A 15,300-nucleotide genomic window follows, 5' to 3' on the forward strand; every position below is an offset into this window, starting at 1 on the left:
CATACACGCTGTTGAACTGTTGGAATGAACGGCTGCGCAAAGGACTCTCACAGAGTTTACCATTGATGGTACAGGTAATGGGACGCGCAGGATCCATCTCGAAAAAAATGGCCCTAAAATAAATGATGCCGTCAACCCACACCACACAGTTACCTTTGCAGAATGAAGCGGTACTCGTGCATGTGCGAATGGACCGTTGCCTATATCCTGCAATTTTATGTTGACAAAGCCCTGAAGATGGAAATGGGCTTCGTCTGTCCACAAAATGTTTCATGGTCATTCAATGTCCACGTTCATGCGAGCAAGGAATTCTAGCGTAAAAATGTGTCTTCTGGCAGGTCAGCAGGAAGCAACTCCTGAACCTGGGTAATGCAGGATAGGAAAGGATATTGCGTACAATTTTATGCAACGTGCTTACAGGCATGTCTAAAGATCGGGCAATTCCCCGATCACTGCACGTTTGCATACCACTGCTCGTCTCTTCCTGTAATGCTGTGGCCACACCTACTGGCGTCGAAGTAATTGATTTCCTCCCTCTGCCAGATTTCACTTCAAAAGAACCTGTCTCTTCGAATTTCTTAATCAATTTCTTCAGACCCTTGGCAGACATTGGACCACAGCCTTTTTTTCGTAGCCTTTAATGACCAGAATTTCTTTAAAGCTGCTAGCGCACAGTCGCCGTTCTTGTAAAAGAGCTTCACAAACAATGCGCGATCCTTCATTGAGAGACTCATAACAAACGAGTCAAAATGCAATATAAGGAGAACACCACGTACGTCGCGTTTTGATAAATGCAATGTGTCGTGCGCATGAGTGTATTTTAATATGCACAGTATATCGCTTACAGCGCTATCTACTGCTACACTGTGGAACTTCGAAAGTATATCAATACATCCAGATCAGATTAGTTCGGTTGACTTGTACGATGCATACCACCCTTGATTTCTTTTAGAAAAAAAAAAAAAAAATCAATGAAGAACGAAAATATGTAATTACTAATATAAAAGTGCTTACCCTTTCCGTCACTTTGTCAACTTCATGATAGAGAAAGTTACAATTTCCATCAAAATGTTGATCTTTGAAGGCTCCTTTTCTGATAAGTTTATTAGGCATTTTGCCTTTTAAGTCCATAAAAAACTTTAACATCTGAAAAAAGAGGACTAAAAATTAACACTTATTTTAACTAATCCAGAAAATTACGATCACTTTCACCTACTAAGCCATCAATAATAGATTAACTGAGTTAATAACATATTTCTAAATATTTTTTTATAAAGCATACTCTTGTTCAATAAATGACTATTTTGCATACAGCATGCTTTTTTTTTTTAATACTGCCTTATTCAGTTTGCTACTGATTGAATACAATCAGTTCTATGCTGATTTTCTTCCTTCTTTCAACCCGACGAGCGTCATGATACAATAGCAGGCCAAAAGTACTTTGGAAAGAACAGGAACGGAACCGAGTAGTTTTTCTTTCTTTTTTCCCTTTATTTATAATAATAAAACAATGAATATTTTGTACGAACGTTACATAAGGGACTACATATTGAACACATTGGTCTGGTATAAGTAGACACTTGCAAATAACACGGTTTCGTGGATACATCGATAGAATGCAAATGACCGATAACTGTAACATAGGTGATGTGAGCATACAGTACAACAAGTAGCTCTATGGCCCGTAAACGTGGCAGTGAGGAGCTGACAGTTCGTCGAAGATAGCATAATTGACAATTAGAATGTGGCGGAAGATCGCACGCCATCAATGCTGTATTACGTATTCCGTTAGCAACTGTTAACATGATTTTAATGCAGCTAAAACAAAATGGAACAATATGTGTCGACTCAATTACAAGTAAACCGTAACCAACCCTGAAACTTGCAATAGTCTGGAATTAAAGGAGACACATATCCAGATCTGCGAATAACGTCACATCCAAATTTGGTAAGTCATCGCAGACCGTCCAATGGTATTTGTATAGTGCGAATATGTACCGACGTGTAGCGAAAGAGAAGCCTCTGTTTGCAGAACTACAAATAACACGGATGCATAATTAAGTCACCGCCATATGCAGCTAACCACAACACTTCTGAAATCATACTGCGTTCTTCGATGAAAGTTGATATCGTTAATTCTCAACAGGGATGAAAATGGTCAAAAGACCTCAATTTCACCATTCTACAATGAAATACGATATCATAGTGTGGAATGCGTTTTAGAAAAATGGTCACAGTAAATTAATTGGTTGCAACGGGCAAATAAAAGCTGAGAAATACATCGAAGTATTGCAAGAAGGATAGCTACTCTTCTTTAACACAAATGGACTGTTACGAAATGCCTACAATTCACTGATGACAAAGCACCATGTCATACAACAGCAAAGCTGACGATCCGCTAGCAGAGGCAAAACAGTTAAAACTCTGCCGTGTATTCGGGTAATTCCCGAAAAATAAACCCTACAGAAAAATGTTTGGCATTTCCTACAACTAAACTGCACTAACGGCAACATAGATCAGCAAACGAACAGCAATTACTTGAGGCAATTTGTGACGAACGGTACCATCTGTCAGAATATAACACGCCACGTAGGGCTGAAGCTTTACAAGCTGCCAACGAGGGCTAAAGTAAGTACTAATTCCAGCATCTCGGATGGTTCTTCTGTGCACCTGTATGTAACAATGGCTACGGAGTTTCACTCGTCTAGCTCAAAATATACAGGTACAAAAAATGATGTACAAAGGTACTAAGGAATTTGTTTCCAGAGTTTTGCTGAAAATCTTTCCTTCTTACAACATAATTTTTAAATGCAGATTGTGAGCAACGCAGCTTCAAGTGGCTAGGGTACAGAACTTCACGATTACCGAAACTATCGAAAATATCCATATTAACAAGTTTTAAATGAGCAAAGCAATAATGCGAATAATTCAATAATTATCAGTGGTCATCAAATCAGATCTGATCAGATTTAAGATGGTAAGGGAAATGCAATTAAAATAAAGCATACCAACATGATAATTACGGATAAAAGCATTCTGGTGAGATTAAAAATACACACCATTAAACTCCTTGTTAATAAGGCATAGAAGAAAGAAGAAAAAAAAATATTCGGTCACGATTATCGGTTGCCCGTTTGAATACTTGCACATATGGTCGATCGTTAATCTTTTTTTTTTTTTTTTCCTCTTTCTTCTATACCCTGGGACAAGACAACAGCTTAAAAACTTGAAAATATGTATTTAGTCTTTTCAAAGAGATTTTGTCCATATCTATTAAACTTTTTATTCTCATTTCAATTTATATATAGCATGATAGTTGTATAATTTACAGAATTCAAACAAGACACTGGTAAATAAGTTAGTAAAAATATTTACGTTTAAGAACTGCTGGTAGTTCTCCCCGCAAGAAAAACATCCAAGTATTATATTGTTAGATTATTATTTTCCAAAGTGGAATGATGAAATATAATTTTTGAATCTTTAGAATATATTAAATGAAGACCTACTATTTATAGAATATGTTCCCAGCGTTCTATTTCGTATTACATTGTACTCAGAAGAGAGATTAGATTTAACATATTAAGCAATTTATTTCCATTCACAAAGTATTGATAAAAAAGTATTATATACACTTAAATGTGTCCGATTCGTACCAAGAGGCTCTAAAGAAGTTAAAAAGTTTACTTTACAATAACCATTTTAGGGTGCTTACAAACCGTATGTAGGACAGAGAACAACTGGACACTAACATTGCCTTTTAAAACATCTTTCTGAAAATAAAATCGCATCATTGCCAAAAACCGAATTTGGTATTAATGAAACTCTCAAATAGAAAGTCAGCGTATCTACACTTTTCAATTTTATTATTACACGCATTTACAAAAACCTTTAAACAAGTTTCACTAAAATTACATACCATATCTTGTCAAAATAACATGAATATACGTGTTTCAAACATAATTTTACCTTCCGCAACTATGCGTGCTTCTTGCTACAAAATTAGCGACCTGGAAATAATGAACACACGGAAACAAACCACATAAGTACTACAAGGAAGCATCGCGTCTTAGTAATGAAAATCTTTAGTTCTTGGGTTATTCTATATCTAATTAAACATATCGTTTCCGTTTGGCTCACGCATTATTAGAGATTAAAAGAAAGAGGATACACTAACAGGGTTCTTATTAATGTGAAAATTTAAAAAAAAAAAAAATAAATAAATAAATAAATAAAAATAACTTGCCCTGTTTCACTGAGTCTGAAATTTACAGCTTTGAAATTTACAAAACATCTGTACAAGTTACCCAGCGTCCGAAAAGATGAAAGAAAAAAAAAAATGTTGCTCATTAGAGATAGTTTGATTGCATATCCATAAGTTATTCTAGCTTTCGTTTCAAACGTTCAACCCTTGGTCAAGACAGGGCAAAATATACATAAACAAAATTGCGATAACATGGAAACCCATATTTAGAACTACACATACAACTTTTTTATTTATTTATTTACGTATTCAGATAACGAAAATTATGTAGGAGAAATGATATGCGAAAAACATAATTTATCAATACAAATCTCATAGCTTTCCTCTTATTATCTCTTAAATCTTGAGGTCTGTGACAGTACTTATTACGCGCATTTTATTATTAAAAGATAAAAGAATACTCACCTGATTATTAGTTTTTCCAGGAAACATGATTTTACCTGTATATAACTCATATATGGTACACCCAGCTGACCACATATCTATTCCAAAATCATATGGAATGCCTAAAACTAAAAACATTTTTTTTTATTAATGACAGTTATGGGATCACTAACACAAGTAGATTAAGAAGAAAAGAACAATGATACTAACTTAAGTGGTATTAACAAGAAATAATTGCAGTTTTCTTCAGTTTGTAGTTTTTTTTAGTTGATACGAGAGTGCTTCAGAAAGTAATGCCTCCAAGCCCACTACTTGGCCAATAGTACTGCAAACATTCTAAACTGTTTATCATTAATACACTGAAGTTTAAGCTATAGAATGTCACTTGTTTCACCTTCCTATCTCTTCTCGTTAAAGAGTAATGGAGCAATCTATGGCATCCATTGGTGATGTCCGGTTTAAAAAGCGGGTTGTTATGAAATTTCTGACTGCGGTAGGTTGTGCACCCAGGAATACTCATGGCCGGCTACGAGTCGTGGATATGCCATTAAGACCCGGAAACGAAGCGTCAGTCGATGGAATACCGCCACACGTCCTCTAATCCGCCAAAAAAATTCAAAGTTGTCCCATCTCCTGGCAAAGTGTTGTTGACATTCTGCCTCATCCTGCCTATAGCAAGGATTTTGCGACCTGCGACTTTTGGCTCTTCCCGAAACTTAAGGGTCACCTTAAGGGGAAGCGATACAGTTGTGACGCTGTGGTGGAAAGCCGCAGTTCGGCAATTGTGTCGCCGGTAGCCACTACAATTCTTCCCCAACGGCATGAAAAACCTTGTTTCGCGTTGGCAGAAGTGGCTTGCCCGTAATGGGGACTATGTTGAAAAATGATGGCACCATTTGTAGTTGACATTGCACGTTTTCCACTGATACCTGTATCGGTGCTATCTGTCAAACATAAATAAAGCTATCACCTCGGAGGCATTACTTTCTGAATCACCCTAGTATAAGAACCTTTCAAACCATTATATCTAACTTATTTACAGAACTGAACACAGCCCTTACCTTACACGTAACATGTGTGTCACTGTTAAAAGTGTATGTATCGCCCTTAGAAGACTAACAATTGTGGATATGATTACAGTATTATCATTCTCCATATACAGGGCGACCCAATAAAACCTTCCACATTTTAAAAGCTAATAAAACAAAAAGTATTACATCTAGAAACTTGTTTATTCGATAATATAAAATGGTATTGATAACAGTTTGCAATTACTTTGTTCTCTTGTGTACTGAAATGACATATCAACTGACAATACAATTATTGTCAATAATACCCAATAAAATCACTTAAAGTTCGCTATTCCAAGTGAGATTAACTTGCATTGGATCGAGAAGTTCCGAACAATGGGTTTAGTATTGAAATAATAATAATCTAGCCAACCTAGAAGTGCTCGTATGTCTGAGAATATTTAGCAATTACAAACTATAGTCTTCAGAAATCGTCTTCAAATTGTACAGGGTGGGCCAAAAGTCAGGTGACAGATCTTTAACAGAAAAGTCAGGTGGACTAGAGGTCTACATTGGTCATAGATGATGAGTGGGAGTGAAGAACCTAAAAAAAAAAGTGACCACCACGACCGCCATTTTGAATATCAATTTTTTTTTTTAATTGGAAGGTAGGCATGTGGTACATGTTTTAAGACTGCTTTTTGATCAGGAATGCAATGCTGCTGTCCCATTTTATCATATTACAAACCGTTGATGAATTATGCCCTGTTTTACCGTTGCAGATTCCAGTGACTGAACAATGGTGCGACGATCCAGGAACCTACTGAGATCATCCTGATGTGTGGAAATCGCAGCTCGCGTGTGGTGGCTGCGGAATTTAATGCGTTAAAGCCCGAAAGGGAGCCCATATCCCACAAGGATGTGGCCAAACTCATTAGCAGATTCCGAGAGACGGGTTCTATGGTCAACAGACATCGTAGTGGTAGTCCGAAAACGTCTACAGATGAGAAAACTACAATTGCTGTCCTCGGATCTTTCAGTATGTGATAAACTCATTTGCGCATTATTTTTGGTGTATTTAGTTCCTTTTTATTTTTAAAAGGACTGCTATATTTACACCAGCGCTATGCATTCTCGCACGGATAGCAACATCCTGCAGACGATGTGGCTATGGCCTTGGCAACCAACGGCAGCCAATCACAGCCCTATCTGCGATTACGTCATCTGGTAGGCGTAGCTCGCGCAAACAGCGAGAACAAGAGAGAAACCGCGGGAAGCAGCATTCATTGGACGCGAAAGTGTCAACTAAAGAACTGTATAAAACAACGCTGCTGAAATGGATTGATTTGAAAGTTAGAAAATTAGTATCTGTTATTATCTCACATTTTAGATTAACAATACTTTTTTTTTTTTTTTTTTTTTTTGGCATAAAAGACCTATTCATTGTAGAGGATATGTAAGTATTATAATTTTATTAAAGAAATACGCCTATATTCCTGTGTATCATTTGCTATAGTTGCGTCTGTGAGATTATGCCTCATGTTCTTTGCCTTGTGTGCATGGTGCAATATATTGATACAAGTGAATTTTTAAAGTGTTCAATTAATTTTCAATTTCAAATATTTGTCGATTTTAAGTCATTACTCGAATTTTCTTCTATGTGTAGTTAGCGGTGAAGGAAGATATCATTTTGTGATAACTTGTTTCTTCGTTAACGCTCGGAAGAAAAATTCAATTAATGGCTATCTAATGTGATGTTTGCTCTACTTGGATTACCATCCTATGGAGTAAACGCTACAAGTAAAAGCCCCCAACGAAGCACACGGCGTTTATCCTAGGAATGTGGAGTTAGTCGAACGTCCATTCCGAGGATCTTTCCATTTACAAATGGCACCCATACAAGTTTCAGCTTCACCAGCATCTCATAGAGGACGATCCAGACCGTCGGGTGCAGTTTGCACAATGCGCAACAGCAAAGCTGGCAACCAATCCAGATTTCCCTTTGTCTGTGCTGTTCTCCGACGAGGCAAATTTTTACGTCAACGGAGAAGTAAACAAACAGAACAACCGCTACTGGAATGACAATAACCCTCATTGGTTGGATATATTAGGGATGGTTGGTGGTCAGAAGCTTATGGTATGGTGGAACAGGCGTGTGGTACACATCATTGTGCATAGGGCATTGTGTCCGAGCATGTATCGTGATGGTATAAAAAAGGGATAAAACAAGCCATAATTCATCAACGGTGATATGACAAAATGGACAGCAGCATTGCATTCCTGATAAAAAAAAAGTCTTAAAACATGTGCCGTGCCTACTTACTCAAAAGGGCGGTCGTGGTGGTCACGTATTTTTAGTTCCCCGCCCCTTATTCATCATCTATGCCCAACAGACTTCTGTTACTAGACTGTCACCTGACTTCTGGCTCATTCTGTACTGTCAACTCCGAACAAAGTGATTACAAACTGTTTTCAATACCCCTTTTATATTTTTAATAGACATTTCTACCTAAAATACGTTTTTGTTTTATTAGCCTATAAAATGTGGGGGGTCATATTGAATCACTTTGTATAATACACAAATAAATAAACGATCTGTTCCAAAAGAATAAAACCTATAACTAATTATTGACAATAAATGATATATTTTCTAGCGTTATAAAAATTCATTTTTCACGATAACTACGCATGAAAATTTACCCTCAATTATGTCACTTGGTTCTGCTTCGTATCATTTACTGACTGATGTACATCTTATCTTTAAATAATATTGCAGTCAAAACGAAAATGAAAGTTTACGACTTAATCACAATTAAGGATAGATACACTTCAGTATCAGTTTCATATTCATAAGTGGCATGGTAGTCATATAGAATCAATATATATATATATATATATATTTATATATATATATATATATACAGGGTGGCTTAAAAGTAGATATTCACCTTGCATTGAACAAGTATAACATTCTAGTTTAGGGTTTATTTGCTTCGGCTCTTCCAAGCTTAAGATAAAAGTAAAAACATATTACGAACAAATAATAAAGAAACTACGTCTATCAGATGGATAATAATGAGAAATGGTATAAAATGCAATGAGCTGATCAGTACTGTACTGTATACCTACTTTTGGGCCACCTTGTATATATACAGGGTGGAAGGTAGCAACACCAAAACACTTTGGGAGGTGTTTCCTTATATGAAATTAAAGAAAAAAGTTCTAATAAACATGGGTCGAAAAACGTCTCCTTTCAGTTATGAACCGCCGAATATTTAAAAAAAAAAAAAAAAGTTTCAAAACGCCCTGCCTTAGAAACTATAAAACCTGTCCCAAGCGGTTTAAGGAATTACTCAGGAACTAGTATGCGCTCTATCTAAATATCCATGTTTTACCATCCTTCGTTATCGGCAAAACGAACTGTAAAATGGAAGTTGAGGTATAGAGATACTTCTTTACGTACTAATGGTGCGTTCGTTTCTCTGGTACCGGTGAATTCTGAAACATGGATATTTAGACAGAACGCATACTAGTTTCTGAGTAATTCCTTAAACCGCTTGGGACAGGTCCTATAGTTTCTAAGCCAGGGCGTTTTGAAACGTGATTTTTCGAATATTCGGTGGTTCATAACTCTGAAAGGATACTTCTCGACCCATGTTTATTAGAACTTTTTTTGTTTCATTTTATATATACCGTATTTGCGCGAGTATAGGCCGCACTTTTTTCTTTTCTTTTTTTTTTTCAAAATTTTGGCTTGAAAAAATCATGGCGCGGCCTATAATCGAGGCCTACATTTCCCCTCTCAGATCATAAATCGTCAATTTAAAAATAACATGTAGACGTATCTTGTGGATTGAAATGAATACCATTACAAATTACTACAGTTACGTTTGTAAACTATCAAAGACTTAAGAAAATAGCAGAAAAACATTTTGTTCACAAAAATTTTCATTTTGTACCGTTAACACTGGAACAAAAAACTTGTACACTTAATACTTTTATTAACAGGAATACGTATCTTTGTTATAATATACACAGAATATTTATATACAGTGACTGTTCTTGAGAAGAAAAAAAAAAAAAAAAAAAGCAACTTTGTTTCGCAAAACTGGGTCAGGTTGTTTGTACCCGCCCAAATCAAGCATAATCACTTCCCACCCTCTCAGCATCACCAGCGTCTGATTCTTCACAGTTACTAGACGATACAGAATGCTGCTCAGTCACTATTACAAAAAGAGAAGGTGATCTTCACGAGTCACCCTTAGTTATGCAAGAGTTAAAGAAGAGAGATGCATCTCAAAGTACTGTGTAATTGAACTTCCTCATAAATTTAGTACTGCGGCCTATATTCGAGATTTACTTTTCCCATTCGGCTTATATTCGCGCAAATAAGGTATATATATATGTTTTCGTTCATTTTTCTGAAACCTAGTCATGGGAATTTACACTCACCCATATCATGTTCAGCTCAATCGGATATATCGTTTGCTAGTCTCATTTCCGGATATTTTTTTTTTTTTTTCGTTACACATTAATAATATTGCATTTTTGGTAGAATTTTCGGCCCTAAGCCACAGAGCATAAACATTGAAATGTAGCTCAGATAAAGCAAATTACTTTCAGATATGTAACATAGTATTTTGAATACTAATTATAATTCCTCTTACTTTTTCACTACTTCCTGAATTTTTCAACTTGTATCAAAGTAATATTCTTTCAAATACTCTTCACGCATTAAAGGATGTTTCAACTGGAACCAAATGAAAATTTCCCAGTAAGTGTAAATGAACTGCACTTCCCCCACTGCCAACGACATGCGAATTCCAGAAACTGATGAGCAGATACGAATGACGACAAATCCCACCATGATGCGACTATTCGCCCGCAATTTTGCGAATAAAACATCGTCTGCAGTGGAACGGATGCAGTTTCCAGAGCGGAAAATGCCTACAGAAGTACTGTTTAGGGAAAAATACATGATGAAATATAAATTTTCCTAACCCTGCAGCTATAATGAAAGTGGTCATAAAAGCACAGCAATTTCTCCGGCGGTTTACAGGTGCATCACTTCGTTTTGTTGATGGACGAAAAATCTTCACTATAGAGAAAAATATTGGGGAACATCCAAAATGCAACATCCTACCGTAGTGATGGTGTCGTAGGGTTTCTTATTATCAAACCACAAAGCTCCACTTCTGCGTAACTCGAGTGGAAACGCGTAATGTGAATTATCAGTCTGATGTTCTGATACCTGTAGTGAAACTTCCAAGGCATATCCTCTTTTTCAATAGAGTTTCCCAACAGGATTAAGCGCAAGTCCATAACGCAAAACAATGATCTGTGGTAAAACTTGAGATGCCAAGGTTTGCTCAATGTGACATCATGATACTGTGTCCCTGAAAAGTGCCCTTAGGCGAGCAACAACAGCGTTATTTTTGGAAGTATTACCTGTACCATTAACAAGTTTACGGGCCCGGGTGACTGCTCGCGAGGACATTTTGAATAGCATGTACCTATCGCTTGTACGTTTAGCTGTAACCAATAAACTTCTGTATAGAACATCCATGCTCCACTTGTTTGTGCGTACCACCTACTGACATGCGCATCAAAACCTTTGCCTGCACTAAGTACTTTAAAACTGTATTGTCTATAAGGAACACAAAAACAGTATTCTTTCTTTCTCTTTTATATATATGAAAATACCAAAGGCTTGAATAAATTGTAAATTAATAATACTTACTGATTTCTGGCGCTCTGTAGAATCTGCTTACAAGATATGGTGTGATTTCATTTTCGGCTACATGTGACGCAGAGCCAAAATCACAGAGTTTTAAAACCAATTTACTTTCACTAACCTACAAAGAAAGAAAGAAAGAAAGAAAGAAAACTTATATTAACCAACTTAAATAAAAATAATTTTTAATAAGATATAAACTTAACATAAAAAGAATCGGAATAAGTTCACACTTGTTTGCGAACACACATTTCTCCACTGATCCACTTATTTTCTCAAGTTTGTTTCCACGAGTTACTTCTTCAACTGTATGCATATGGAATTCTGTGAATAATGAAATTTTACTACCTATATCTTTATATATCTGTTTGTTGGTATATGGTGCCTTTTCTTGCTAGTTTGAATTTAAATGATCACTAAACACACATGACAAGATGTGTAACTTCCAGGAACTACACAAAATGGTTAGGCAACCGAAACGACATTTGGGATATTTGGGTTGCACAACTTACCCTTCCTGACAACCAGTGCAATGCCTGTTTGAAAACCAATCAAAATAGCTACCCCGAAACTGAATATAGGACTCACAAATATTAAATGTTGTATATGCACTTTCTTAATTGTAGAATCCACTACAGGAAAGCAAAGGTGGTACTTACATAAGAAAATCACAAAAAATCCGTTTTTTCCCAAGGGCTTTTTATGAGAGAAGCCTACGTCCCAAAAAAAATCACCATAAAAAATTACAAACAATACAGATAAAAGTATTAAAATCTCCTTTCAGTATTACAAACAAAGGATTAATTTTAAGATGGTACCCTTAAAATAATGATGACTTAAATGAAAATGATTATGAAATAAATTATTGGAAGATGGAAAGAAACGAGAGCACCCACAAAATTCTATGACCGGATTAGTCCACCACAAATTCATATTAATGAAATCCTTTCTATAGTCATGACTTTTTTTATTACATTAGTTGCCACGGATCAATAAAAGAAAGTCCTAAAATAATTCGATTAATTGAAAAATTATTAACAAAGCAGAAGTTAGGATGCCGTTTATACCACTTAATTCACTGCAAATTCGACCGAGAACGGATTTCACACACAAAAAAGTCAATATATTAAATTAACAATTTCATTAATTAAAAATATATTTTATAAAACAAATTATGTAACTCCTATTTTCAGAGCAAATAATTTCAGCATAAAAATAAATATTCAATTTCCAGAACAAGAAATTTGAAATTTTATGAGAGAATACGTACACCACACAAGTGAATTTTATCTTGTACAGCAGGTTGTGTGTTTTAGCAAATGGCCAGCCCTACAAAAAAATCAAAACCCTCCAAATTAATGACAAAATCATGTATAAAAGGGGCAAATGTTACAGTACTTTGCGAGCAAGAACAACAGCCTCACAGAAACTACAATTATTGAGTATTTAATAAGAACTTACAACAGATTCTAATTGTGGCGCTTATCTAGTGCATACAATTATACAATTTTTCCCATGCCTATGAGTAGGCAAGTTCAAAATACAACCTGTATCTTACTTGACCTTTTTACTACCTCAACGAGTGACATGTAAAAGTGACACCATTATTTCGACAATATCCCACTTCACACTATTCAAGTTGAATTGCATACAAAAGCACATATTATATTGATAAAGATTTCATTGGTCGTTGTCTCATTACTAATGTACCTATTCTGGTACATACACCTGTATTACTCGTTAGAATAGTGAGCTCAGCAAGACTCAAACCCATTCGATCTTGTAAAGTCCGCAGCAAAAAAACCTGCAACATGAGCATGTAAGTTTATTGAAAAAACGGCAAAGTCTTTGCTCGAAAATAAGTGTGCAGGGGATTACGCTGATGTTTCTTCTGGTATGATTCGTGCCACTTGGACGTTATGTTGATTCCCTGGGCTGTTAGGCGCAATTTCACAATAAACTTACATGCTCATGTTGCAGGTTTTTTGCTGCGGACGGTACATTCAACGAGTGGAAATTATTATTATTTAACTATATAACTCTACTAAATGAAAATTGAAAAATCACCGAACATTTTACAGGTTATGCAGTAAGTATCTGAACTTTCCGTTTAAATTTTAATGGAATTCACCTTCTGTGAATTACGTGTTTAAAAATGTCAGTTGTTTAGTCATATTTCTCACAAGAACGGAGAAAAGAAAAAAAAAAAAATCTTTTGTAACAAAACTATACAATGAAGTGAATAACACTATTTAAAGTAATAATACGAGTTCAATAGATTAAAAGAGCACAACTTTTGATTTATTTACTTTTTTTTTAAAAAAATCGTTTTCCACCATTCGCATACCGTCCTTTTTATTTTATTTTATTTTATTTTCAATACAATGTAGGCTTACTCTCTTATTGTAAGTACCTGTAAGTAAAACTTCCTGCATTTAGAATATAATAAAACATTAGTACCAAATAATTGTACACTAACGTCATATATATATATATATCAGTATTCTGAAAATACTGATAAACATGTAAAGGTATATCATAATTTGGCCAATCTGTTTCATTATTATCTACGATCAATAAACCTATCTTATTTTCTTCTTCTATAGCACCCAAGATTTTTTTTTTTTTTTAATTTGATTTTCTTTCAAAGCTTTAACACATTTTGGTATTTCTCTAGTTTCTTTGTTTTTTAGGATAATTATCTTTTTATAGCCTTTTTGATCATAACTTTTTTGAATTTGCATTGATTTTTTTTTAAGTATTATTCATACCTTCTACGAACAGCCGTAATACTTGTTAACTTCTCTTAAGTAACATACTTTACAATGATGTAACTAGATCAATACTATTTAAAGTGATAATACGAGTTCAAAAGGTAATTTTTCACAGAATTCTGAAATTTAACAAAATTCTTCTTTTCTGTATTTCCTTGCAATAGAAGTATCACTGAAAATTAAGACTGAATCCTTGAACTGAACCTCAGCAGTGTGCACTTCAAGAGGAAAACACCGAATATTTTCGTGAAATCCGATTGCATTCCCCCTGACTTTTTTGAGAAGCATAGCAATTTCTCTCACCCTAGTCATATTTCGAACCATTTCTCTGACTTTCCATGACCCTTCTTGATTTTGAAAGACAATGGGAATGAAGATATGGAACTTAACCTTCTACAAATTGTGAAGATCTCAACTTGGAAGATGGAAATCAGAAAACTCAGTTGATTTTCCTTTACAAAGATCTTTTGACTTATTTTCGTGACTAGAATTATGGTGTAACATCAATTTTGAAGTATCCTGTACACATACATACTATTACTTGCTAAAATTAAATACCATATAAATGCTTATGACATACCTGTGAATATAAATATTTAAATTCTTGTGTGTTTAGATATTAAAATGACTTACCAAAATATTGTCCGGTTTGATATCGGCGTGCAAAATATTAGCTTTCTTCATTAATTTTAAGGCTAAAAACAGCTGCTGAGTATACGACCTTACAGCTTTAACATGTAAACCAACATCTTTCCCGTACTTCTTCAACACCTATAATTGAAAATAGTTTAATAAAATCACAAGTTAATTCAATACCCAAATTTATGGATACTGTTTATTTTATTTTATTTTATTTATTTATTTATTTATTTATTTATTTATTTATTTTTTTTTTACTCCATATGTTAAGAACTAAGTCAAAACAAAATCATGGATTGACAGTATCTTCTGGATGATTTATGCTACACTACATGACGGTCACAAAAGATACTAAGAACATGTGACAACTTTAAACAAAACTTCCTACTCATTCCTTAACAGATTATAAGGAGTCACGAATAGTACTTAATGTAAGAGCTGTTCATAAGTGGAATGATTATATTTAAGTACACTGTCACCAGCAGAACTACAAAGGAC

The 15,300-nt window shown here is 34.9% G+C and overlaps 1 protein-coding gene across 3 annotated transcripts in view; it reads right to left on the reverse strand.

Annotated features, from left to right (window-relative positions):
* Prp4k (Pre-mRNA processing factor 4 kinase) overlaps positions 1-15,300 on the reverse strand; it is a 117,059-nt gene that overhangs the window by 43,115 nt on the left and 58,644 nt on the right. For all 3 annotated transcript variants that reach the window (XR_014132136.1, XR_014132135.1, XM_081764489.1), the window contains exons 11-14: positions 14,797-14,934; positions 11,396-11,510; positions 4,667-4,773; positions 1,015-1,146 (exon numbers count right to left, since the gene is read on the reverse strand). Coding sequence is in view for 1 of the 3 variants with exons in the window: in XM_081764489.1 (XP_081620615.1) it covers positions 1,015-1,146; positions 4,667-4,773; positions 11,396-11,510; positions 14,797-14,934 (492 nt within the window). In the remaining 2 variants the exon portion in view is untranslated. The remainder of the gene's footprint in view (positions 1-1,014; positions 1,147-4,666; positions 4,774-11,395; positions 11,511-14,796; positions 14,935-15,300) is intronic.

Source organism: Thermobia domestica, chromosome 7 (genome assembly GCF_964235325.1).
Source record: "Thermobia domestica chromosome 7, izTheDome1.hap1.1, whole genome shotgun sequence".
In the NCBI taxonomy this organism is placed as follows: Eukaryota; Metazoa; Arthropoda; class Insecta; order Zygentoma; family Lepismatidae; genus Thermobia; species Thermobia domestica.